The sequence below is a fragment of the Electrophorus electricus genome, chromosome 18, assembly GCF_013358815.1.
Source record: "Electrophorus electricus isolate fEleEle1 chromosome 18, fEleEle1.pri, whole genome shotgun sequence".
Classification (NCBI taxonomy): domain Eukaryota; kingdom Metazoa; phylum Chordata; class Actinopteri; order Gymnotiformes; family Gymnotidae; genus Electrophorus; species Electrophorus electricus.
This window is the reverse complement of record NC_049552.1, coordinates 12,515,330-12,542,829: the sequence shown is the minus strand read 5'-3', so window position 1 is coordinate 12,542,829 and position 27,500 is coordinate 12,515,330. Positions and strand designations below refer to the sequence as shown.

General features: G+C 48.3%; 2 protein-coding genes across 3 annotated transcripts in view; both read right to left on the bottom strand.

Annotated features, from left to right (window-relative positions):
* uggt1 (UDP-glucose glycoprotein glucosyltransferase 1) overlaps window positions 1-12,083 on the bottom strand; it is a 25,692-nt gene extending 13,609 nt beyond the window's left edge. Inside the window, exons 1-15 of the mRNA XM_035536233.1 lie at window positions 12,047-12,083; window positions 10,885-11,017; window positions 10,181-10,260; window positions 9,896-10,026; window positions 9,537-9,649; window positions 9,272-9,446; window positions 8,713-8,809; window positions 8,548-8,626; window positions 8,345-8,445; window positions 6,626-6,725; window positions 5,792-5,852; window positions 4,674-4,765; window positions 4,372-4,522; window positions 2,673-2,792; window positions 2,084-2,169 (exon numbers count right to left, since the gene is read on the bottom strand). Coding sequence (XP_035392126.1) covers window positions 2,084-2,169; window positions 2,673-2,792; window positions 4,372-4,522; window positions 4,674-4,765; window positions 5,792-5,852; window positions 6,626-6,725; window positions 8,345-8,445; window positions 8,548-8,626; window positions 8,713-8,809; window positions 9,272-9,446; window positions 9,537-9,649; window positions 9,896-10,026; window positions 10,181-10,260; window positions 10,885-11,017; window positions 12,047-12,083 — 1,556 coding nt within the window. The remainder of the gene's footprint in view (window positions 1-2,083; window positions 2,170-2,672; window positions 2,793-4,371; window positions 4,523-4,673; window positions 4,766-5,791; window positions 5,853-6,625; window positions 6,726-8,344; window positions 8,446-8,547; window positions 8,627-8,712; window positions 8,810-9,271; window positions 9,447-9,536; window positions 9,650-9,895; window positions 10,027-10,180; window positions 10,261-10,884; window positions 11,018-12,046) is intronic.
* Window positions 12,084-21,495: 9,412 nt separating this feature from the next.
* Window positions 21,496-27,500, bottom strand: part of hs6st1a (heparan sulfate 6-O-sulfotransferase 1a) — a 77,737-nt gene continuing 71,732 nt past the window's right edge. The window contains exons 2-3 of one of the 2 annotated variants that reach the window (XR_003412086.2): window positions 22,765-24,151; window positions 21,496-22,365 (exon numbers count right to left, since the gene is read on the bottom strand). Coding sequence is in view for 1 of the 2 variants with exons in the window: in XM_035536310.1 (XP_035392203.1) it covers window positions 23,446-24,151 (706 nt within the window). In the remaining variant the exon portion in view is untranslated. Of the gene's footprint in view, window positions 24,152-27,500 lie in introns of both variants that reach the window. The other variant, XM_035536310.1, reaches the window with a different exon arrangement.

The following is a 27,500-nucleotide window of genomic DNA, read 5'->3' as shown; positions in this document are numbered from 1 at the left end:
TTAAAGGGGAACTGGAGAGACTCACCAGAGCGGGTGAGATGTGGAGGGGGTCTGGTATTAAAGGGGAACTGGAGAGACTCACCAGAGTGGGTGAGATGTGGAGGGGGTCTGGTATTAAAGGGGAACTGGAGAGACTCACCAGAGTGGGTGAGATGTGGAGGGGGTCTGGTATTAAAGGGGAACTGGAGAGACTCACCAGAGTGGGTGAGATGTGGAGGGGGTCTGGTATTAAAGGGGAACTGGAGAGACTCACCAGAGTGGGTGAGATGTGGAGGGGGTCTGGTATTAAAGGGGAACTGGAGAGACTCACCAGAGCGGGTGAGATGTGGAGGGGGTCTGGTATTAAAGGGGAACTGGAGAGACTCACCAGAGCGGGTGAGATGTGGAGGGGGTCTGGTATTAAAGGGGAACTGGAGAGACTCACCAGAGTGGGTGAGATGTGGTGGGGGTCTGGTATTAAAGGGGAACTGGAGAGACTCACCAGAGTGGGTGAGATGTGGAGGGGGTCTGGTATTAAAGGGGAACTGGAGAGACTCACCAGAGCGGGTGAGATGTGGAGGGGGTCTGGTATTAAAGGGGAACTGGAGAGACTCACCAGAGCGGGTGAGATGTGGAGGGGGTCTGGTATTAAAGGGGAACTGGAGAGACTCACCAGAGCGGGTGAGATGTGGAGGGGGTCTGGTATTAAAGGGGAACTGGAGAGACTCACCAGAGCGGGTGAGATGTGGAGGGGGTCTGGTATTAAAGGGGAACTGGAGAGACTCACCAGAGCGGGTGAGATGTGGAGGGGGTCTGGTATTAAAGGGGAACTGGAGAGACTCACCAGAGCGGGTGAGATGTGGAGGGGGTCTGGTATTAAAGGGGAACTGGAGAGACTCACCAGAGCGGGTGAGATGTGGAGGGGGTCTGGTATTAAAGGGGAACTGGAGAGACTCACCAGAGCGGGTGAGATGTGGAGGGGGTCTGGTATTAAAGGGGAACTGGAGAGACTCACCAGAGCGGGTGAGATGTGGAGGGGGTCTGGTATTAAAGGGGAACTGGAGAGACTCACCAGAGCGGGTGAGATGTGGAGGGGGTCTGGTATTAAAGGGGAACTGGAGAGACTCACCAGAGCGGGTGAGATGTGGAGGGGGTCTGGTATTAAAGGGGAACTGGAGAGACTCACCAGAGCGGGTGAGATGTGGAGGGGGTCTGGTATTAAAGGGGAACTGGAGAGACTCACCAGAGCGGGTGAGATGTGGAGGGGGTCTGGTATTAAAGGGGAACTGGAGAGACTCACCAGAGCGGGTGAGATGTGGAGGGGGTCTGGTATTAAAGGGGAACTGGAGAGACTCACCAGAGCGGGTGAGATGTGGAGGGGGTCTGGTATTAAAGGGGAACTGGAGAGACTCACCAGAGCGGGTGAGATGTGGAGGGGGTCTGGTATTAAAGGGGAACTGGAGAGACTCACCAGAGCGGGTGAGATGTGGAGGGGGTCTGGTATTAAAGGGGAACTGGAGAGACTCACCAGAGCGGGTGAGATGTGGAGGGGGTCTGGTATTAAAGGGGAACTGGAGAGACTCACCAGAGTGGGTGAGATGTGGAGGGGGTCTGGTATTAAAGGGGAACTGGAGAGACTCACCAGAGTGGGTGAGATGTGGAGGGGGTCTGGTATTAAAGGGGAACTGGAGAGACTCACCAGAGTGGGTGAGATGTGGAGGGGGTCTGGTATTAAAGGGGAACTGGAGAGACTCACCAGAGTGGGTGAGATGTGGAGGGGGTCTGGTATTAAAGAGGAACTGGAGAGACTCACCAGAGCGGGTGAGATGTGGAGGGGGTCTGGTATTAAAGGGGAACTGGAGAGACTCACCAGAGTGGGTGAGATGTGGAGGGGGTCTGGTATTAAAGGGGAACTGGAGAGACTCACCAGAGTGGGTGAGATGTGGAGGGGGTCTGGTATTAAAGAGGAACTGGAGAGACTCACCTGAGCGGGTGAGATGTGGAGGGGGTCTGGCGAGACACACCTGAGCGGGTGAGATGTGGAGGGGGTCTGGCGAGACACACCTGAACGGGTGAGATGTGGAGGGGAACTGGCGAGACTCACCTGAGCGGGATGTTGTTGGTGTAGAACATCTCCGCCACGCTCAGCAGCTCTGCTGTGTTCTCATGAGTGGGGTCCAAAATCATTACCTGCGAACAGGACGCCCCACACACACACACACACACACACACACACTTAAAGGATACGTACGAAAAGGCGGAGACAGCACGAAGGCGAATCATAAGCTACAGTCATGAAGTGTTTGTCACGCTATTACCCATCCATTGGGCTATTGGCGGAGACGTTAAAGGGAAGGTAGATTTAATCGGAGGACAGTCCTTTCTGGATGAACGGCTCAGAGCAATCGAATCAGCGCGTTTACTCTCCTTCACGAGACTCCTATACGATCTCATCGATCATGGCTTCATCACAACATGGTGGCAATTTCTCCCTCCTCCTGAGTGACTCGGCACCTTCAGAAGCGCGCCGTTCCAGCTTCCCCCCGTCACCGTCCAGCCGGAGAGCTTGGTGGAAGTAAAGCGGAAAACACGGAGCGGACGACCCTCACGGCGTGAGCGCCGCAGCCGGACGCCATGCCGGAGGAGGGTAGCGGGACCATGAGACTGTGGGAACGCGGCGATGCAGTGCTCACCAAGTTGTGGAAGTTCTTGCGTATCTGCCTGATGACCCCTGGGAAGGTGGGCCGCAGGAGCTCCTGGACGTTGGAGGGCCAGGATGCGTAGCGGCCATCGGTCTCTAGGTTATTTATCCACTAATGAGGAGAGAAAAAAACACATACACATAACGTGTGTGTGTATATACACAGGTAAAAGTGTGTTCATATCCACCTGAAGTCACATGTATGTGACTTTGAGCATGCTACAGGCCAATTGTTAAAAACAACAAAAAACATTTTTAGTACACATACTAAGATACTAGTGTCATACATGTTTTAATATCAGTAATGTTTGATTTATTTTTGCAGTGTTTTCCTAGGCAAGCGCGCGAGTCATGTGTGTGGAGGACCTTTAATAAAACAAAACTGTTGACCAAGCTACTTTGCAGAAATGTCATATTAAATTAAAATGAAAGAGACAGATTGAAGAGAGGCAGAAAGACATTCTGCTTGGACAGCAGAAAATAGCCGCCTGCGCAGGCACTTCTAAAGCAAGCGAAATGGAATGATTTCAGTGACGCGGTGCGTCGCGACGCCAGCGTACGCAGACACGTGGACAACACGCTGAAATGCGGCCAGTTTGAACTCAAGTCTAATCACTCATTTAGGCTTAAAGCCAAATAGGAATTGGAATTAAATTCTAAGCAGGAGTTTAGTCCTAAATTGAGACTCAAGTCTAAACAGGTATTTGGTCTAAGCTGGTATCTGGGTTTAAGACTGAGATGTAAGCAGGCCTCTTGCACAACACTGAGTCTTCCCGCATATCTTGGCTCTCTCAGGTCCGGCAGCAGCTTTTGATAGCGTCAGTCATGACCTACTCATTCCTAGGCATCTCTGTCCTAGACCTCAACTGGTTGCGATCATCTCTCGCCAACAGACCCTGCTGATCGGGGAGCACTGCGGGGATCTGTTCTCGGACCACTCCTCTTCATCATACACACCTGCCCGCTCGGCCAGCATGTCCGAGGACGTTCGTCTACATCAGCGCGGCGTCCTCCGCTGCGTCTGCCCAGGCACCGTTCGCGTTTTGCAGACTTAAAACTTCGCCCGCATACCGACTACCTGAAACTCGACGCCGACAAAGCAGAGTTTCTACTAGTTGGAGCCAAGTCGCTATTTTCCCGCTGACGCTGAAGGTGTCGTTAAAAACCTCGGCTGTCTCTTTGACACCTCCCTCGCCTTTGAGTCTCACGTCGAGTTGACCGCTAGAACCGCGTTTCATCATCTACGCAATGCTGTGCGCTTATGCCCCCACGATCAGTGATGGCGACTCCAAAATGTTTCCCCCAAACTGATGACTGACTCTTTTCTACGGCTTTTTCCACGAAACCGATCGACCGTCTCCGGTACATCCAGCAGCTGCAGCTTGGAAAGTCTACCGAAGAACAAAATTCTTCTTCTATCCTTCAAAGCACCACGTGGTCTGTTTCCTAGCTGTCGCTCCGAACCTACGCCCTTACACCGCCCGCCCTCGTCCAGCTCGGGAACTTCGGGACCCCGTGTCTCAATCTCTCCGTAACTGCTCGGCACGGTCTCGTTTCAAATCCTCTCTTCTTCCTTTTGCCGCTCTTAGTCCGTCTCCTAAATCCCTACATTCTTACTGTGAAATGTGTCCTTGGGTTTGTGAAAGGCAAACTTTATTATTAATCATCATCATCATTTGGGTGGAGCTTACGTAGACAGCGGGGCTGCGGATGTCCACGCCGTAGTCGGAGTCGGCCGGCTGCACGTCCAGCTTGAGGATGTCGTGCACGTGGGGAGAGTCGACAAGCAGACTGCGTAATCCCTCCATCACCCGCGCCTCGCTCCGTAGGATGTCCAGTATGCTGCGGCGACCAGACCCCACACACACACACCAGCAATTTATCTTCCACACACACCGGAATGCAGGTAGAAAAATGAAACCTGGCTCGATATGCAAATTGGATGCATTCATCCATATACATATTTAAATTTGCATGCGAGAAAGCTCCCCACCTGAAGATGTCCTGCACGTCCAGGTCGATGTGGAGTCCGTTAATGAAGAGAGCCGAGTCTCCCGGCTGGAGGCCTAACGTGCCCTTAAAATACTAAAGCACAGCACAGCCGCGTTAGCGTCCACCTCATCCAGACAGGCTGACACCAAAGTCCGCCTGCTAATTCAGCCACTCTTGCTCCGCCCAATTATAGTCACGTCATTAAATTTATTAATAAACTCAAAATTATTTCCGCACATTACAATGGCAGCGTGCTCAAGCATTTCAGTCCGTTAAATTGCCCGGAATTGCCCAGTCCCGCATACATGTACACATCGCAGGTTAGCTTCACTGTAATGACTCGTTAATTCACGGTAGTTCTGAATCATCTGCCCCAACACAAACATATCAATTATAATCCCGTAGTCGTCGAGGTCGGCGCTGACTAGACGCATTTCCCGTCAAGCACACAAAAAGCCAGCTGCCGGCCGGAGGCTCAGAGACGAGCTGGAACAGAAGCAGGCCATAAACCCTCGGAGCCCAGGGGGACGACAGGCTGTTTTAATGCCAGCGTCTGCGCTCGGAGCCCACCCGCACGGCCCGGATCACAGAGTGCTCGTTGGGAGCAGGGAGCCTTTCCTTCACGCGTGGATGTTTGGAACAGTTTGGAGGGGATCCGGGGCGGCGGGGGGGTCAATTATACTGAGCGATGGGGAGAGGGCGCACCACAGGGTTCGTTATAGGAGACGGGAAATGACTCAGAGTCGGCGAGGCTTTAACGAGGCGCACCTCCACAGAATCACAAACAGGACAATTGCTTCATTCCCACGTCGTCCCAAATAAAGAGCCGGAAAGAAATGAAAACTGATTTTGAAACGTTTCGTGGGAGCGCGTGACCTTTAATCACATGCGCTGTTTACAATTACAGTGAGGATGAAGAGGGGTCCCCCCCCCCCCCCACTTCGAATTACGCTACGTAAACAAGGGCTCCAGTGAACGCGTGACCCAGGGGCCGTTAACCCGGCGCAACGAGCCACCTCTCGCGGGGGGCAGTTCGCAGCTCCAGACTGGCAGTCTGACTGAAGGCACGCTCCGCAAAGAAAACAAAAAAACAAAAACAAAAAAAACCAGCAGCAGCACCTTCTGGTTCTCTTCTATCTCTTTGCGGATCTCCGAGTTCACCACAGTTTTGGTTATGGACCTGAAAACCAAAATCAAACAAGATACATTTAACAATTTGTCAGATGTTTGCACATAGTACTGGGTCAATATGACCAAGAAAAGCTTCCTCCCGCCCTCAAACAACATACAAAAGTAGTCAGCAAGTACATTACTATAATGCCACGTTTATTAACAATGACAGGGAGGCGTTTAAACTCGAGGTGAAGCGCTTTAGTGTGGAAGTGACATTAATAAAGTATCCTTAGAAAGTATCTATCCAAATATCTACTGCTCCACACCCTGTCCACACACTCTATTCTGGCAATTGCTTGTGGGTAAATTAAAAAGTGTTAATTAAGCAAACTCATTTTTAAATAATGTTTCTTTTCATTTTTAAAAAATCTTAGACTAGTCTGTTGTTAATAGCCCCTAGCCCCAGGCATGAAGCAGGGTGTCTTGTAAAACGTCCCCAAATAGCTGGAATAATGAAGGGAAAAATGCATAAATCTTTTAATTAATAAATCAAAGTGCAGGCAATTATACTTTGCTGATTTTAGGGAGAGATATGTGAAAACAAAACATTACAGAGGCGGAGGAAGGCGGGCTAGGAGTCTTGCCCAAGGACTCTTGTTGAAGGAGCAGACAGCACTTGGCCAGATGGGGTTCGAACCCCATTCCCATAGGACAGGCAGCGCTGTTACCCATTTCACCATACAAATACATACTAATCAATCAATCAATCTCTCTCTCTCAAACCCCAACCCTAATGGAACATTGCAGTGAGCCCCCATGAAGGGTGTGGGGTGGGCCTACCTCGCCTTATTGGGGAAGTTCTGACTCAAGTCCCTCATGACATTGAGCGCATCTACAGAGGGGGCTGCCAGGATGCGTGCTGCTGTCTGGAAGCTCAGATCTGAAGGGGGGTGGGGGTTGTTTATAGACAGATAAACAGACAGACTGAGTCTCAGGGGTGTCAGAGTGCATACCTGCAACCAGTTTGGGTTTTTCATCCTGAATCACCAAGACTTCTTCAAAGGACAATAGAAACTGGGGTGAAAACGCCACTTTATACTTCACGCATGTACAACGACACGCGCCGGCCACTTTATTGGGGAAGCCAGCGGACCTGCTCGTGTATGTAATTATCCAATCAACCAATTATGGCGCAGCAGCGCATTTAATGCAGAGAATTAAATCGCGCAGGTATGGGTCGAGGGCTATGGTTAATGCCCACATCAAACCTCAGAATGGGGAAATAATGCGATCTGAACGACTGAGCATGGCGGTTGGAGCCAGATGGGCTGGTCTGAGCATTTTTCAAAACGATCTCCTGGGATTTTCATGCACAAGCAGTCTGTAAAGATTATGCATAATGGCACAAAAAAAACCCAAAAACCCAACAACAACAAAAAAAAGAATAGCAGTTTTTGTGTGTGAGATGAGAGAATTAAGAAGTGAACGGCCAGACCGGTTTGACCTGACAGGGTGACGCTAACTCAAATAACCTCTCTCTAAGAAGCCTCTCAAGAGGCCAAACATGTGAAACGTTGACTTCCACCCTGGTGAGTCAGACGTTCGAATGCAGGAGTCTACGCGATAACGGCAACAGTTGGTTTCTCTTATGATGGCTACTACCAGCATAATAACGCACCAGGTCACACGGTCAAGCCACCTGCAACTGGCTTCTGTGACTATGGCAACGGGCCTCCCCAGAGACCAGGTTTCAGTCCACCGGAGCACCTCTGGGACGAGGCAGAACGGGCGAGTCGGTGCGTGAACCACGTGATGCAAACGTGTCGACACGAAGCAAAATCTCAAAGGTATGTCTTCAACGGATCGTGGAAGACGTGAGGCAGTTCTCAGGGAGAACGGGAGCCCTTCCCTGGATTAGCGCCCCATTCCTAATAAAGCGGGCAGTGAGCGCGTAGATTACGGAGGTCGAGGTTTTGATTCCAGTCCACGGAGAGTTCAGCTCTCGCGCTGACACCCCTCGCCGACGGGGAGCTTTGTCAGACAAACACCACCTCGCCTTAGCTAAAGAGGATATTAGCCAGGGATTTACCACTGACGGCGTGATTTAATTCAAGACGGAGACTTATCATCAACCGCTCAGGCTGTCTCGGGTTTAACAGGGGCTGAGCGTTATCAAAGGGGCTGAGCGTGTAGATGGATTACGCCTGCACGTTTCTTTCCAGCACACTGTGTGTGTGTGTGTGTGTGTGTGTGTGCGCGCGCAGTCAAAGTTGCCAGTCATTTGCTTAGCTGAGCTCTGATGAGCTTTTGCTGCTATGGGCTGTAATCCACACAAGGCCAACAGTGCCACAGCTAACTGAAGCAAAGGGACTCGTCTAGGAGTCCATGCACACCTCGAACGCTCGGGCTTCCCGCGGTACAGCGCTACCACACGCCGACATCCTGATCACTGGGGCAGGCCGGGAGCGCTGACATACGGGGCAGGCCGAGAGAAAAACCTGCACTGAAGGGAGGTCTCGGACCAAGGCGCAGCGCGGAGGCGCTGCTGAGGCTGCCCACCTTGCATCTGCCAGACCTTCAGCGGGGCCATCTCGTTGGTGCTCTCCACCAAGTGCTTCCTCAGCTCCTTCAGCTGCTCCCGTAGCTCGGGGTAGGCAACCCTGCAGGAGGGAACGAGAGAGAGAGCGAGGAGGTTAGTCTCACCCCCTCCGTCAGGAGTCCTCCTCTCCCCAGACGCTCGTGCCGCAAACGCGGCCACTCACTTGAGCTTCCCGAAGAGGAATCCCTGGACTTCGTCCACCGGGTCGTTCTCGCCGATCACCGTGGCGTTGACGTCGGCGCCTGCGAATTTATAGTCTTTGTTAAGACGCTCTGCGGAGCGTTCCTTATTCGCTCATTCGGGGTTTAAAAGCTGAGAGTCACGGGACCTTGTACTTGCGTGTCGTCTTTGGCCTTGTATTCCTGGTTTTTAATGGCCAGCTCGACCCCGTAACCGGACAGGAACACACGGCTCTCGCTGGGATGCTGTATAGAAAAAAAAAAGCAGATGCAAGGCCCGTCACGTGATTTCCGGCGCACGGGCATGGCACTACAGGGTCGCACGGAGAAAGGCCAGCGGCACGGACAAGTCTTTAAAACGAATTACACGGCCGCGTCGCGTCTGGAAAGGCACGGGGTTTCCTGCAGATGCGCGCAGGGAAGGGGGCGGGACACGTCCTGCATCACAGGCGAAATTAGTTGGCCAGAGGGACCGACGGGAGTTTCACAAGCGGGAGGAAAAGCACGGGAAATCCTCGGAGCTTCCTACACCAGTATGACGTGCCAGCAGGAGTAAGCGGGTTGTTTCGATGAACCTGCCCATCACTAGCACAGTATGCCGACCCACAGGACGCTGCTGGGTGAGAATCGGTTAACTACACTGGTGGCGAAACGGACCGGACCGATCAGGACCGAATCCCGTGGCCTGTAGCGAAGATCCATCCTTACTGGGAGGTAATGCCGCAGGACATAGTTAATCAGCCCCTTGTTGGCCTTCGACAGCATCTGCTGATGGAACCTGCTGAACTCGCCAGTGCCCAGCTCAGCATAGAGGATGACGATGGGAGCGTCGGGATTGGCTGAGGGAAACCTGTGGTCACCTTTGAAGAGGAAAGGCTTTGGCCTGTGGGGGGAAGGAAGGGGGGAAAAAATTAAAAATCAACACGTGAGCCTGCTTCATATCAAGAGCTTAGCGTAACGGGGGGGGGGCTACCGCTCGGAGGCTGTGTCCAGCAAGTCCTTCAGGCTCTGTGGGTTGCAGGATTTCTCCCCGTGGACGTTGAAGAAGACCCTGCAGTCTGGGGGGGGCGGCTCGTTGGAAGCGATCTGGGCAACATTAATGGAGAAAACCAGGTCAAAAACACGGCGGGTGGTTTGTTTTTTGTTTTTTTAACCACAAGTGGGAACTCTGGTGTCTTACAGATTTAAATTTTTTTTTTTTCCCCCATTAAGCAGCGGCGCAGAAAACCACAAATTTGTTCCACAAACAATGATTATACAATGAGCATTAATCACTTCTTAAACTTCACTTTTATTGGGCGAGGATTATTTTCAGGGGGGCGGGGCTCTGACCTGCTGGAAAGCGTGGACGGTGGCTGAATAGGAGCGCAGCGACAGGGCGAACCTGAGCAGCTTCAGGTGGGTGGGGCTGAGGAGTTGCCCCGCCCTCTTTACGATCAGCTCGTAGTAAGACAGATCCGAGCCTGCAGGGAAAGCACACGGACCGAGCCATCACTCCCTGACCCTGCGGCCGGAGCGCGTGACGCACGTGTAGAGGTATGCACATAAAGACGCGCCGGTAACTAAGCACCGGTGCTAGGAACTGGAAAATTCAGTGCCGAGTGGCAAAACCGTTACCGTCATGCTCGCTCTCAATGTCTTGGTTAGCTCCTACAAAGTCCCAGAACTTATCCTGGCTCTCCTCAGCAAGGAATTCACTGGTGACAAAAAAAAAAAAAAAAAGATGTTAACCCTCAGTATCTCTGTATGACATTTAAAGGTAAAAACAACAAAATCTATATTAAATATTCAACTGAGGCCCAGGGCTCATTATATATAGCCAGGTTCTAACTGAGAATGTAACTAGCAGATTACAAAGTCCTAAAAGATCATTTAACAGAGAAAAAACAGAATATCCCAGCTTGCCTTGATCAGACTGCAACATGACACAAAGTCCCAGGCTGTGTTCAAAAAAAGCCAACTACTACTCACACACCGACTTCGGCCGCAAATGAGTATACTGTATGCCGCCAAAATTAATTTTACCCGTATGTGAAAGACACCCCAATGGTATAGTGCTCTGGCCAAATATCCCAGTAGCTGACCAGAGCTGTGACTTCATGCTGTACTGTATCCTGTTATGCAACAGCAAAGGAAAACCTTTCATAAGTGGGCAGAACTCTCACGTGTCCGTGAGACCTCGTAGTATGCTGGACACTGTACTGCAATCTACTGCTGGGACCAGTATACAGTGCATACTGAGTGCAGTACGTGGCGTCCAGTGCGTAGCAGGCCATTTCGAAAGCAGTGTTGTAAAGCCATTTAGGTCAAACTTTCCCTACCTTGCCTCCAGGAGGAGTGGGGTGGAGGGCCACTTCGTCGTTAGCGTCGTGGTCACAGCTTTCGAGTCTCCGTCAGCGGAGACCACAAAGCACAGGACCGCCAGTGCCGCACACAACAGCCACATCTTAAAGCCTAGAAAGTGCCGCACACAACAGCCACATCTTAAAGCCTAGAAAGTGCCGCACACAACAGCCACATCTTAAAGCCTAGAAAGTGCCGCACACAACAGCCACATCTTAAAGCCTAGAAAGAGAGAAAACGCTGGAGGAGAGGTTGAGTGAATTGATGCCTCTTAAACAGGACGCATGAAGGCTACACAAGCGTGCAACACGTCACGCAACATTTTTTTAGACCCATAAGACTCCAAATCAACACAAGACCTCATATATATATATATATATATATATATATATATATATATATATATATATATATAACCCTCGATCAATTTCAGTCTGAGAGATGTCTCTCCGCGGTCAAACCGCTTTCGCTTTCACTGGCACCAGCGGGTCGGTTCCGACAGGGGGCGCAAGGTAACACGTTTCAGCCAATCGCAAACCAGAGCGTGGCAAGGCGTTTTCCCAATCAGCACCACCAGAAAGCAGCAGTTCCGGAATATAAAATCCGGAGCCTAGGTGCCCTTCATTCAGACCAAATCTGTCAAAAACAAAACACTGTCTGCCACAACCGTGTGCGTTCACAAGACGAAAATGAACACACGCCTTTGAAAAAAAAATATATATATATATTTTTAAATCAATTCCTTATACAAGAAATACCCAGCTAGGATAGCTTAGTTTCGACATGACTTAAGAGCTAAGCTAACGAAGCTAAGCTAACGTCGCACGAAGGGTTTTCTGCCGTCACCAGATCCAATGGGTCGTTTATTTCCCTGATTTCCGACGTTTCACCGATTGGTGCTGAAACAGGACGCCGGTCTGCAGACAGCAGCTGCCTGTGCTTGTGTTAGCCTTGCTAACAACTATTAGCCGCTGACGTCTAAATACTGAAGTCAATGCCCGAAGACAAGACACCAGGACACATTTACGCGTGTTTCCACACCATTTAACATATTGGCATCTGTGCGCACCGATAAAATAACTGGCACGACAAACAACGACTAACAAAAGCCGCATTTTGTGTTGGAAGGATACGCCGCACCTCCACCGGCGTCCAGGCTTCCTGCGGGAGTAGCCATGTTTGGGAGGTCCTTCAACGTGTTGCTTACAGGTGACGCTTGTATTTTTGGACTTGTATATTTGCCGGTCCAAAAATGCCATGGCAAATTTCCGACATGACATGGTGTATGCAGCGATATCACATATGAGAAAATTAGAGTCTGAAAATAGACTTTATTTAATCCAATACCGATAAAGCAAAGAATCGACAAGATTTAATAACCTTTTATTAAAGGCAGTTCTATAGCCTCCTCACTCGTGGTGAGGAGGTCATTTGGGTTAATATACGCGTGCAAGTTAGTTTGTAAAGAAACGAGGAGTTTTATGTTATATATAATTATTGAATTTTTGGATGTGAATGTAGCCAGGCTATTCTATGCGCAGAATTCTGAGAGAAAAGAGCTAGCATGAGGGATGCTTGCGATATTGACTTTACAAATTACTGAATAAATTACTACACTTTCCCATTTATTGTGATATATATATATATATATATATATATATATATATATATATATATATATATATATATATATATATATATATAATCAGCATATTAAAATGTTAACACATGATATTGCTAGTCATATATATATATATATATATATATATATATATATATATATATAATCAGCATATTAAAATGTTAACACATGATATTGCTAGTCATATATATATATATATATATATATATATATATATATATATATATATATATATATATAGTAACTGCAGTGTACTGTATAAAGATATTGTAGCGAAGCACTTTGCTTGCACAGCTGATGAAGGACCTCTGCCTGAAACGTTTCTCTAGAAACTTTGTGTACTTTACTACAATTTTGAATATTTATATCTCTGTGTGTGTGTGTATATATATATATATATATATATATAGAGAGAGAGAGAGAGAGAGAGAGAGAGAGAGATTAAAAATGTAATAATTCACAGTACCCAGTTTCCCAGGAAACAGGATGTTTCAGACAGAGGTCCATCATCAGTTGTGCAAGCAAGTTCATAAGTTCACATATGAAACAGTAGATGTCTAAGAGTGTAGATTTTCATTGCTGCCATAGCAACAACTGGCAATACAAACAGATCATCATTAATGCAGTGTCCATTAGTATTAAAATGCCTGGCCACTGGAAATGACAAATCCTTAATTCTGGTGGTCAGAAGGTGTCCAACAAACCAATCAGCAAGCCTTCTCTTGGTTTTTGCAATATAAATCTGATTACATCTAGAGGGGTTGCAGGTCACAGTACCACAGCCATTATTTGAATGGTCATTTATCTCACTCTTGACAAGTGTGTCTTTGAAATGTTTGTCATCTGTAGGAGATTAGTGGAGAACCCTTAAAAATGGATGTGGCCTCTGCATCGTCCTGGAGGATCCTGAAGCATTAAGTATAATATCAGACACTGTTTTATTTGTAGGATGGTAAGTGAGCACCAAGGGATTTCCTGTAGTCTTAACAGATTGTTTATAGGTCAGTGCGTCTACTCTCTGAACAGTTAAAACATGAGCAAAGGCGTCGCCTACGACTTCATCGGGACACTCACAGTATTGAAGATATTCACACATGCATTTCTGGTGGAAGTCTTTATTCTCACTGCAAATGCATGTACGTTTTTACAGGCCTTGGGGTGTGAAGAAATGTTTTGCAAATAGGAAGGATATTCTGTAGATTAATAATAGATGGAGGAATTTAAACAAGCATATGCAAACTTCACTGAAACATCCCAAAACGGGAGGTTTGCATTTAAGAGCTAGGAGGAACTGGGAGAATGAAGAATTGAAAAGTTGGAGGTCCTCTAATGCGTATGTAGCAATAACAAAAATGTCATCAATGGTTAAGATGGTTAGGGTACTTGGCTTGTAATTGGTCGGTTGCTGGTTCAGGCCCTGCTGCTGCAACTGTTGGGCCCCTGCGCAAGGCCCTTAACCCTCCAGTTGTACTCAGTCATAATTGTAAGTTGCTTTGGATAAAAGTGTCAGCTAAATACTGTAAATGGAATAAACATCCATCCAACAAAGAGGTTTGCATAGGATGGTCACATTTCATTACCCATACTAACACCTCTTAGTGAGTAGATAAGGAATATGTTTTATAATATAGACACGCACTGTGGCATCTGCCACTTGACTTTAGTGAGACCCTGGATGGGCTCACGTTGAGGAATCACAGAATAATGTCCGGCACCTCTCTGCAGATTTTATTTAATCTGAATATTAATGTTCAATGCTTTCAGTAAATAGTTTTCAATAAAAATGTGTGTGTGTGTGCGTGTGTGTGTTTGTTTGGTTCAGGTAATTCTGTCTTTTATAAATTTAATTAACATGTTAAAAATGTTCTGTCATCATTGTGGTGTGTTTTTTTTTCTGTTGGTAATTGTTCCCCCCCCCCCCCCCCCCCCCTTTTTTTTTTTTTTTTCATTTAGTCTATTTAATTTTTTGTTTGTGGTATGTGTGATAGTTGAAAATTGTGTTGCGGTTTAACTTAGGTTTCAGTACTGACAATTGTGTTTGGCACTGTCTGCTAGGGGCATTTTTGGACTACAAGATTACTTGAAGTAGACAACTGCAGTACTTTCGTTCTTTCTGGGTAAGAACGTCTGCTAAATGCTGAAAATGTAAATAAAGAGATTTTCCTTGAGCAGAAAATAGTATTTTCTGGTTCTTCTTCTGTGTAGATGCTACAGTATATTAAAGCCTTTCTTACTTGTCTTAGTAGCTGCAAACACCCTTTGCAACTGTCAGTTAATTTGAAACTGCCTTTATATTAAAATATAAAATAAAAACAAAGAAACGCAGGTCCAGACTTCTGTTCAGCAAGCAAAGAGCAACACTAATGAGGAAGAACCTCTCCGAGATGGTTTACTGTGATTTTCCTAAGCCGCTTAGACAATCTTCGACTAGTAAACATATTGAACAGAGGCCTACCGACAGTGAGTTCGGGCAAACGATTCACAATTTCATCCTTCTTCGTGAGGCAGAAAGTTAGTTGGATTTCAGTCACATCGTACAAGCCCCCAGGTGCACAGCAGTCACAATAAAGAGAGATAAAGAGCGCGCGCCGACTTCTTTATGGGTGTAGCACCCCGCACAGCGGCAATAAGGGATGCGGTTGTCTTATAATTTCCCAGAGGCTCCGGAATGCTATAATACAGCTGAACTTGCAAGAAGGGCAAACGTGAGACTCGAGTGAATATGCAGTGCTTCCAAGCAGTATTCAACCCCCTGCAGATTTTGCCGGTTTACACATTTGGAGTTAACTTAGCATTGTGAAATTTGGACTGTAGATGTGCCTGTACGTGTGAAATGCACTTCAGCAAAAAAAGAATGTTATTTCTCTGTTTATTTATTTCTTTTTAATTTTGCAAAGTTTACCAGAGGGTCAATTCAGCCCCTCAAACCACCAGAATTCTGTTTGGTTCCCTCAAGTATTAACAAGTAATTGAGGTATTAAGAACAATGATCTTGTGCTTGGATTCATTTTCTGTTTTTTCCCGCCTTTTCTGACTATTAAAGCCCCTCCCCAAACAAGTGAACAGCACTCATACATGGTCAACATGGGCAAGACTAAGGAGCATTCCAAGGCCATCAGGGACAAAATTGTGGAGGGTCACAAGGCTGGCAAGGGGTACAAAACTCTTTCCAAGGAGTTGGGCCTACCTGTCTCCACCGTTGGGAGCATCATCCGGAAGTGGAAGGCTTATGGAACTACTGTTATCCTTCCACGGCCAGCCGTTGAAAGTTCCCTCCCGTGCCGAGGCCAGGCTTGTTTGAACGGTCCGGGCTGACCCGAGGACAAGGAGAGAGCCACAGGATGACGGATAGCACATCCTACCTGGAGATTCTGGCCAAAAACCTCCGCTCCTCCTTCATGGATCTTAAGATGGGTTGTCATTTCATCTTCCAACAGGACAACGACCCCAAGCACATGGTCAAGAAAACCAAGGCCTGGTTTAGGAGGGAAAAGATCAAAGTGTTGCAGTGGCCTAGTCAGTCTCCTGACCTTAACCCAACTGAAAACGTGTGGAAGGAGCTCAAGATCAAAGTCCACAAGAGATGCCCAAAGAACTTGGACAACTTGGAAAAGATCTGCATGGAGGAGTGGCCCAAGATTACTCCAGAGACCTGTGCAGGCCTGATCAGGTCTTAGAAAAAACGATTAATAGCTGTAATTGCAAACAAGAATTATTCCAAAAAATATTAAACCTAGGGGTTGAATAATAATTTACCCTAATTTTTATGTTTAAAATGTATTATAATTTAATTGAGCAACTTGTACTTTTTGTTTGTAATATTTAGACATCTTTTAATAAATGGTACTCTTGTTCAAAGTTTGAAGGCTCTAAATTATTTGCAAAGTCTGCAGGGGGTTGAATACTACTTTGAGGCACTGTATGACCCATAGATATCAGCGCTCTGTGGATCTCTCCTCTGTCAGACAAGGTAATGCAGCTGCATTCAGTCTGTGTTTATCTCAAGACCTTTTTTTTAAATTTCATTCCTGTCTTTAATAAATGAAATGCATCCTCCGTGGGATTCAGGTCAGGAACGTGCCTGTGCTTCTTACGGATGATCCACTTTTGGCCACTGGAAAAGTAGTATATTTCAGGCCTACAAGGGTTTCTGTAATTAAGGTCATCGAATTGTCAGCAACTCAAGGCAACTCAGGAAGGTCACATGTCAAGGGTTTCATTACATCCTAAACGTGAATCGCCCAACAGAAAATTAAAGGCCAGGGAGTTTGCCGCCGTTCACCTGAGCTGAGGAAGCCTCTCAGATGACTTGTAATACATCTTCAAGACAATGCCACTAGATGATGATGATGATGATGATGATGATAAGATTGTTTAAAGGTCATTCACTATTACGCCTTTCACACCACCAGTGTTGGCTGCCAGCCAGTAACATTAACCATGGTGGTGGTAGGCTGCTGGTTCAAGCCCCGCTGCTGCTGAGTTGCTGCTGTTGGGCTCCTGAGTAAGGCCCTCAGTTGTTCCTGCCTTGGTTTGGGCTGCCTGGCAGTTTCCTGGCCCACACTTCTCCAAAGCATTGATGGTGTGGCTGTCAGCAGTGGTATTCTTTACCTCTGTTCTACTGTGTATGATGATGATGAACATTAGCCATGTAACATGCAGATAACAGGTCAGCCTAGGTTGACCTGGGTTAAACACAAGTCTGACATGTTTGCTCTACCCAGCTCAACCCTTTTGAACCCTCCGCTGCCTACTTTAATTTTTCGAATATAATTATAATCTCAATTCTGAACATTATAACAGATTTTTTCATCGCTAACATTATATTTCATATATTTCATTATATTTCATAATATATATAGATATATTACATTAGCCATTAATCTATTTGGCTTGTGTAATTAATCAGATTGTTTACATTAAGATGTATTTATATTCATTACTGATTACTGTAACATATCAGTGAATTAATGTAAAAATAAATAGAAATAAAATATACTAGTCTGTCAGTGAATTCTTTTAAAAGCATCTCCCCATTCCTAACATTCTCATATATATATATATATATATATATATATATATATATATATATATATATATATATATATATAAATTTTTTTATTTTTTTTTTTCGATGTGAAAAGGACCCCCCCCCCCCCCCCTGCAGATCATGTGGTACGGCCACACCTCCGGGAAGGCGCGCACCTGTATGGAGCTAATCGTTAGTGTTCGCCAGTCTATTTAAACCCCCGTTGGGTTGTGTTGTATTTGTTTGTCTAGCCCACGTTTAAGTATCTACATGTTCGCTATTAATGTTACGTGTGAATGCCACCATTATCACGTGTGTTTAATGTCATTAAATGTTGCACAACGTCGAGGAGGTCTGTGCATCCTGCTCCATGCCCCGCGCACTCAGACAGCGTTACATTCTGTTTACATGAAACTAATGTTTAAAAAAAAAACAAAAAACCCGCTTTTTAAAAATCTGAGGAGTCCTAACATTTTCACCTCGACAAGCCTTCTCAACCAAGGTTATGTCCTGCTGGTACACCCCTTTTATCACAACCAGAATCACAACCAGAACTTAATCAGACAGTGTAAACAAACCCATTTACCAGAAAGAGAAGTCCAATTTCACCATTTCCCTGCAAAGAAATATCTATTTTTATGTTATGCACAGATCAGATCATCTCCACATCACCAATGATTCCGTCTGCAGGGATGCCGTCCGGTCTCCAGATTCCAGGGAGCCTAACGTTTCCTAGAAGGTCAAGACGGGAAGCGTGTTAATTCTCTTTTATGGGCTCGCATACTGATCTGTTCCTGTTCACCTGAGTGCACCAACCGTCACATTCACGCTAAACCCGCCCGCCAGGCAGTGTTCCATTCCCAAAAGTTCAGGAATCGAGCTTACAAATACCGAAGCTCTTACGGTGCGCATCTTCTGAAAGGCAGCGCTGTGAAATGGCAGATTACGGAAGGGCTCCTAGGATACAGCAGCTTCGGTTCACTATAAATTCAACAAAAGAATGCTTTCTTATTTAAACAGGCCTGTAACAAAGGAAAACGATGAATTTCAAAACCCCGCTGCAGCTAACAACGGCTCAACGTCGGTAGTAATGGTTGGTACGCAGCCATTTGGAAGAAGTTATCTGCTGCTCGCGAACTTTCTTTTATATGGTGATAGATTTTTTTTGGCTGTTTTCCTAATGGCTGGGATGATATTGTTTTGTTTTCTTTTTTCCCCTGCCTGTGCTTCAGGGAACGCTCCTCATTGAGCCAGTCCCCAAACAAAGAGACCAGCCTCCTGCCCCATTCTGTCTTTAGTCTCCAGGCTGGTAAATATTTGATCACCAAGCTGCAGGCCAGAAGTCGAAGTGCACGTGGCGTTTGCGATATGGGCCACGACCAGGCCGCCGGATATTACCACTCCCGGGTCGAACCCACAAGGGCGCGTGGGATATTAATATCCAGCGGAAGGGCTACAGCAGGCCGGCCGAAGCGTTGCCCCACCTCCCCCCCCACCTCCATGATGGGGTCCTCGAACCGAGTGCTCCTCGGTTGAATTAAAATGGTATATCAGCGGTGACAGCCCGCTGCGTGGGGAGAGGTCAGGGGAACAGGCTGGTCATGGGGTCAAGGTTGTTCCATTATAGATCATTCACTGGATATTGGAGAGGGGCCATGGGTGGCAGCTGGCATGGCCTCTCTGCTAGCGTTGTGCGGGAGCGATTTTGCTAGCTAGCCAACATCGTTTCAAGGAGCTTCAGTCTGATTTAATGGTTACGGTTCATTACGGCTTAAGTGGTTTCCGTTTTGTTTGTGGGTTTGGGGTTCTTTCTTCCTTGTTTTTTCGTGTTGGAAATGGAGGAGCACGTCTTATCTAACTGCAAGCAAGGAGCCAGAAACGGCAAAAAAAAAAAGAGAGCACCGGTCATCAAAACCAGAAATGACCGCATCGATCAACTTCGATGCCCATTACTCATCACGCATTTTATTCAGCGTTCTGTAGTGAATCGGGCAAGAAAACGACCAGCAGCAATGCCATTTCCAGTGCTAGGCGACCCTGCGCTATACTGTATCAATGTGGAGGAAAAAAAACAAAAGCACGCCATTGGCTAAAACAGACACCATTGTCCCTGCTCGTCGCGTTTTCCCCGAGAAGAGCCTTTTCTCACCCGCTGGTTTTTGCTTAGTTAGCCACATCGCGGACCAGAGGCTCACTGTGTTGCCTCAGCTGTTTCAGCACACACTCCAGATGTACAGCCAGGTTCTTGCGCTCTCTCTCTTTTTCTCTTTCTATCTCTGTAGCTGCTTCACCTGCCTCACCATACCATATTCGAGAAATCCTATTTTATCTCAAGCAGAACGGCGGCTACAAGGCAGTCGGCCGTGGCCCCTGGCCAGGGGCCCAGGGCCAGGTATTCATTCGCAGTCTGGCACAGGGAGGAGCTGGGGTGCTTTTAGCCCCTCTCCGTTTGAGATGATAATGGCTGCTGATGCAAGACTTCTCTGCCTTCCGTATGGGCGGCAGGAAGGTAGGCAGGCTGGGGGCCCCCGCCAGGGAGTGGGGTCGTAATTAACGGAAGCACCCCGCTCGTCTGAGTCAGCCGGTTCTGTGGCTCCGGGCCCCAGGTCCAGATGCTGCGGGGCGGGGCCTTGTGCGTGCTGAGGTACCTGACACAGAGAGAGAGAGAGAGAGAGAGGGAGGAAGACAGACACAGAAAGAGGAAGAGAGAGAGAGAGATCCCCTGCCAAAACATTGTGACTCCTGGGTCACTGTAAGTGGGACAAACAGCTCAGGCTGAATATATACTACAGGAGACGACAATCTAAACAGTTCTCGATAGGTTGGGAAATGAATTCTATTTGATTTCCTGGCAATAAAATTTCCCCTGCGAATGGCACACTGGTCTGAACGACGGTCTGCGTCTTCTTGCGCTGGGCCGTCAGAATCCCGCTTTAAGCTACACATCAGGGAACGATTTTAGGTTGTTTTAAACTCCCCCCCCCCCAGCATATTTAAAGAAAAATGCTGCATCGAGCTAGCCCGCCTTCCGGAGATTTCCATTCAACCACCCGTAACGACCCAGACGAGAGCTTCTCAATGCTAAAGCACCTTTCAAGTAACTGAAAGCCCCAGAAGCCGCCAGGATTGGCCCGGGAACGCCTGCTTCCAGCCACCTAGATAACGACGAAGGCTTATATATGCACGTCAAAGTGTCTGTGTTGAAACTAGCATGCCAGCTGGGAAATCTGAATACGATTGGACTACGCAGAGCTCATCTATATAGCTTATGCTATTGCATGCCTGGAGAAATCCTTTATTTGATTGCGCGCCACCAAGAAAATGGGCGTCAGGAGACAAACACGGAGCGGAGTCCGGACCATTATGCATCCCTGGCGCCCCGTCTTCCTCCCAATTCTTTTGTTAAATGCCACAGCAATTGCTCGTTACTCTGATCTCTCTAACGTGACCCCTCAGCCTACACCGCGGTTGGATCCAGGAACGGCTTGCGCGAGCGGTCTGGAGCAGTGGAGTGGCTCGAGCCGCTGGGCTCCTGCGGTTTGCCAACGACCGGAAAGGAGACGTTGAGACGGTGGTGGTAGCTCAGTGGTTAAAGTGCTCGGTTTGTAAACAGAAAGTTTCTGGTTCAAGTCCCTCCCTGGCCTGGTTGCCACTGTTGGGGCCCCTGAACAAGACCCTCAACTGCTGTTGTGTTTGGTAATAACCGTATGCCACTTTGGCTTGAAAATAAATGCTGAATTTGGGAGGATCTTGTGAGAACAGCTGTTGGTTTAAATGAGACACCCAGTACAGTAAAATTGGCTGGGGTGCCCAATATTTTGGGGTTTGTTTTAAATTGGGAAAGGTTATCTTAAGAGGACTCCAAACTGCTCACGCCACCGTGAAGCGTCTTAGTAAGAAAATGAGACAACAAGTTGATAATATATAAAAATGAAACTTCTCTTTTATTTTGCTTTGATGATCCATGTTTGTAATGCTAAAGGGAAAGAAAGGCAAAGGTCAAAGGACGTGGGATGAGAAGAACACATGATCTGGGGGGCAAAGTTCACGAACTGTCCAGTGCTGTAATACTTCCAATCGTATACATTTTGATTCAGTCACAGCTTTTAAAGAAACCGAGCAATGCGCCCGCCGAACACTGCAGGCAGATCTAAAAAAAAACCCCGCCTCCCGTGGCAACAAGAGAGGGGCGGGCCCAGGCCGTGACTCCACCCTCCTTAACATAAGGCAGGGGATTTGAGAAACGGACGGAGCCCGCCTCTAGCACGACACATCCGTAGAAGAACCCGAGTTCGCTGCAGCCGTAGCTCGGGTTGCCAGACCCTGAAAGATCCCCCACTGTTTTTTTGTTGTTTTTTTTTTTTTTCAGAAGAGGATGTAGCATTACATCAACAGAGCGACCCAAAGTTGAGGGAAGTCTTGTTGCCATGAAACTTAAAAAAAACAAAACAAAACAACAACAAACTTCCAGATAAAAGGATTTCCAGACTTGGTTAAATAACCAGATAAACATGGCTGAAAGGTGCAGGCACCACAGCTGTGAGGCGCGGTCCGACGGCCAAGCTCTGGTGGGCCTTCGCCACCGGGCTGTGGGGGGCAGGCTGAACGGGGCGCGGGAGACTTCCAGTGGGATAACTCGCGTCCGCAGACAGTGCACGTGGGTCTCGGCTCCCTGAGCTTTGCCGGGGCGCTCAGCCGTGTGACATGCTGCGTTTAGCAGCATGTTTGGGAGGTCACGGGCTTCCTCGTTCCCTTACTGGCTTTAGCTTCAGTCCCTGAAGTCCACGGCTTCAAGAGATCACAAACACACACACACGCACGCGTGCACACGTACACACACACACAGGAAAAGCCTAGTCACACATGAACAAATATCCATCCATGATACATTCATTCAGACTCAGTAAAATGCACAAACACACACACACACACACACACACACTTCTCACATTATCTCCTTTGCATACACATGTGAGTAGTCAGATAGAATTGAGATCAGTGAGGACATATAGAAAGGCCATGTCTGCTACTTCTCTATGATTGGGGGTTTAGCATCTCTCTCTCCCTCCCACACACACACGCGCACACACACACACACACACACACACACACACACACACACACAGCAACATTCTTGCAATAGCCCAACACAAAGGAGCTGTCTCGATACTGCACATGGTTGCACACCTCTGAACTCATCTTTGAAAAAAAGTGAGGCGGCATTCTCCCTCGATTTCCCCACGGGTGCCGTCCACCTCACCGGTCTCCAGTTCACCTCTATAGCTTTCGGGGGTCAGGGCCACGCTGGTCGGTCCCCGCTGACACCCCGTCCCGTGTTCTGCCCCACCTGCTGGAGGCTGGGTGGAGGTCAGTGACACCAAAAGCTTCACATTCACCACGAGCACGTCCGTGCATATGACCGACCACGGGTCCCTTGCGGCATACGGATGGCTTAAATAATGGCTATGGTCCAACGCGCAACAAAACAGGGACAGGAAGTGGGCCGGGTCTCCCAACGCCGGCTAAGACAAGCTGTTCCGATTCCATCTACTAACCCTTAGGTAGCATTGTTGGTGTCAGTGCTAAAAAACATGAGGACCCTGAAAACAAACAAACAAATAAAACCTAATTCATGGCTGAAATGGCAGCAGACGTTTAGGCGGGAAAACCGCTTTACGTAATTGTTGCTTCGCTCAGTCTTGGAGGCTCTGCCGTGACTCCTGGTTTTCCCACGGCGCTCCAAAGGGGCCGGGAACGCCGTCTGCCATCCGCAGAGAGATAAGGGGCGCGTGCTCGGGTGACGGAGCAGCGCCCCTCCCCGCTCCCCTGCTTCGGATGCCCCCCCCCTTCCGGGGGCTTGGGGGTGGGCTACCAGCGGTTGATGATGTGGTTCATGTAGTCCTCCGTGGGCAGCCGTGAGGCCTCCGCCTCCACCGCCTCGTCGCGGGCCGCGCTGTCGCCGGCCCCGCCCCCCACCCCTCCACGCTGCCGGTGCTCACGCCTCTCCAGCTGCCTCTTGTACACGTAGCGCTGCTGGAAGAGGTCGCGGGCGTAGTCGTACAGCTGCATGTCCAGCTCATTCAGCTCCTCGATGCGGCGCACCGTGCCATCGTCCAGGTCCACGCCGGCCGCCCGCGTGCTGTTGTACTGCACGAACGGGCGGATGAAGCGCAGGCGGAAGGTACGCTCGAACAGGTACTGCGTCTTGCGCTGGAACTCCGTCAGGCCGAAGAAGGCCATGTCGCGCAGGTTCTTCTTCGCCGACTCCAGCAGCAGCTGCGCTCGCCGTTTCTCGGGCACGAAGGACATGTTGTAGCAGCCCACCAGGCTGAGGTCGGCCAGCATGCGCACCTGCCGGTTGTTGGCCAGGTTGTACGGGCACTCCATGAACTGGCGCAGCGTGCAGCCAGCCCAGTCCGCCCCCTCGTAGCAGGGAGGCAGCTCGGCCGGGGTGGGCGTGCGCCCGTCGCACATGTGCAGAGACGTCTTCCACGTGGCTCCTCGCTGCACGTGCCGCCACTCGCTCAGGTAGCGCGACACGGGGTCGCGCAGCAGGGTGATGTAGTAGAACTTCCTGTGGTGGGGAGATAAAAAAGATGTAGTTAATAAACTAGTTTCTACTGGAAGTCCTGAAAATGGAGAGAAAATACAGGGCTGATGATAAAGGGAACCAGAGCGCAACCAGTTAGCGTGAACCCAGTAGAATTCTGCTGACTTATAGCTGCCAGCTCCCATACTCTGCTGTTGAAATATTATTATTATTATTATTATTGTTATTATGATGATGATGATGGTTATTTATTTCTTGTGTGCCACCACAGAATGGCAGTTTTTCTGGAATGCAACCACTACTACTGCGATCACCACCACCACAATAACTACTACCACTACTACTACTACTACTACTACTACTACTACAACTACCACCACCACAATAACCATCACCACAACAAATACCACCACAACAACTACCACCACCACCATAACAACCACCACCACCACCACAACTACCACCACTAATACTACTACCACCACCACAACAACTGCCACCATTACCACAACTACCAACACCATAATAACTACCACCACCGCTACTAACACAACTACCACCACCACAATAACTACCACCACCACTGCTAGAATTTACCAGAGATATTTACCACTGCTAGAATTTACCAGAGATTGAAATCTCTCTCACAGATACAAGGACAGAGATTTTGTGAAAATAATGGTCTGGTCTGGTGTCCAGGGCAGTGGGGAGAGCCACAGGACGTTTCTCCAGTGTGCCAGCATCGACGATAAGGCAGAAACGAAGCGTTGCATTAAGCTAGGCTACCACCATGAGACCGCGGTCAGGAAGGGAGTCCTCCTTAGCAACGGAACATGGAAACGGGTCGGCCGAGTCCTCTGATTTAATTGCTTTCTTTAGATGTTCTTGGGAAATACGAATCAGAAAACGGCCAAAGAGCATTTAAGAATGATCAAGCTAGTCCGCACAAACTTTACGCTTCGTTTTCTTTCCAGGGGCCTGTTGACGGACCTGGGGGTGTGTGGGACTGGGACCATGATGTACAGCACATACATGATGCAGGCAGCACGCAGACTGGGCGTGTTAGAAGAGAGGTGTGCCACGGTACATACGTGAAGGGCAGATAAGCTGCCACCAGCTGGGCAAGCGCTTGCTCAGTTGTATGCCAGCAGGCATGGACCACACACACACACACACACACACACAGTTTCAATCACCTTCTGCAGTATGGGGAGGTGTAGGCTGATCCACCCTCCCTCGCTCCCGCCCTATTCCAGTCTCCGCCCCCTGCCGTGAGTGCTCAGAGACTCTGCTCAGCTGGGGGGGGTGGAGAGAGTGATGGGAGCAAACACAGCAGATAAAGAAACCGGCCACAGCGGGGATGAAACGAAAGAAGTAAGATTACAGCTGCAAATGCAGGACACGTCTGTGGCCGTCTCGGCGGTCTTCCAGAGGGGAGGGGAGAGACGCACGGGGGTCCTGCCTTTAGAAACGTACCGGAGAAGGGAAGAAGGAAAGTCTATATAAATATGCACACACACACAAACACACACACACACACAGTAATTTAATGTTTTCAGAACATGATGGATATGTGCAGATAACGCATGGTGCAGTTTAACATTCTCTTAGTCCGGGATAAAAAAAAAAACTGAGCTCAACGCTCTGATGTCTGTCTGTCTCTCTCTCTCACACACACACACACACACACAAAACCAGTGCTGTTGACTGATGACTCTTATCAAAACTCATAAGATGAGCAGTACTGATATACAACATTGCTGCCACCGCAAAGCGACAGACACCAGCACTCCCTACGGCAGATGTATTGATGATCCGGAATATTCTCCCAGAGACTTGGGAACGTAATAGGACGATAATTCTTCACTAAAAATCCGCACCCAATGATTTTCATCCACCGAAATGTTTCATTGCATTCTTACATGCCTCTCCAGCGATAAAGTGTCCTTCATGCATTGTGTATTAACTGAGATAAATACCTGGAGTGACCACTTGGTGGTGCTATATACACAACCTTGCTATAACAGGGAGAGCTGCTTTGTGTAGAAGAGCTATGCATGGAGACACAATAAAAGTGGTCTGAAGAAAAAGCACGGGTGATCTACGGTGTTTGTGTAAGGTATGTGGGGTGGGGTGCGTCCGTGTGTGTGTGTGTGTGTGTGTGTGTGTGTGTGTGTGTGTGTCGGTAAGTGAATGAAAAATGCGGAGAGAGGAGGAAAAGAAAAGGGGACGTGATGGACTGAGGGGTCCTACAGCACAAAAAGGACAAGGAGCGACAAAACACACACACACACCTACACACACACACACACACACCCCTACACACACACACACACCTACACACACACACACACACACACACACACTCACCTACACACACACACACACACCTACACACACACACACACACCTACACACACATACCTACACATACACACACACACACCTAAAACACATACCTACACATACACACACATACCTACACATACACACACCTACACACACACACACACACACACACACACCTACACACACACACACACACCTACACACACACACACACCTACACACGCACACACACCTACACACACACACACCTACACACACACACACACACACACACACACACACCTACACACACACACACACCTACACACACACACACACACACACACACACTCACCTACACACACACACACACACCTACACACACACACACACACACCTACACACACATACCTACACATACACACACACACACCTAAAACACATACCTACACATACACACACATACCTACACATACACACACCTACACACACACACACACACACACACCTACACACACACACACACACCTACACACACACACACACCTACACACGCACACACACCTACACACACACACACCTACACACACACACACACACACACACACACACACACACACACACACCTACACACACACACACACCCCTACACACACACACACCTACACACACACCTACACACACACACACACACACACACCTACACACACACACACACACACACACCTACACACGCACACACACCTACACACGCACACACACCTACACACACATACCTACACATACACACACACACACCTAAAACACATACCTACACATACACACACATACCTACACATACACACACACACCTACACATACACACACACCTACACACACCTACACATGCACACACACACACACACACACACACACACACTCCACGGTTACAGCACTCCACCGATACATACACGCAGATGCGCGCATGCACGCACACACACCTGACCTCATGCTGGATGGAGAGCCTCATTGTGTGTTTGTGTAGGTGTGTGTGTGTGTGTGTGTT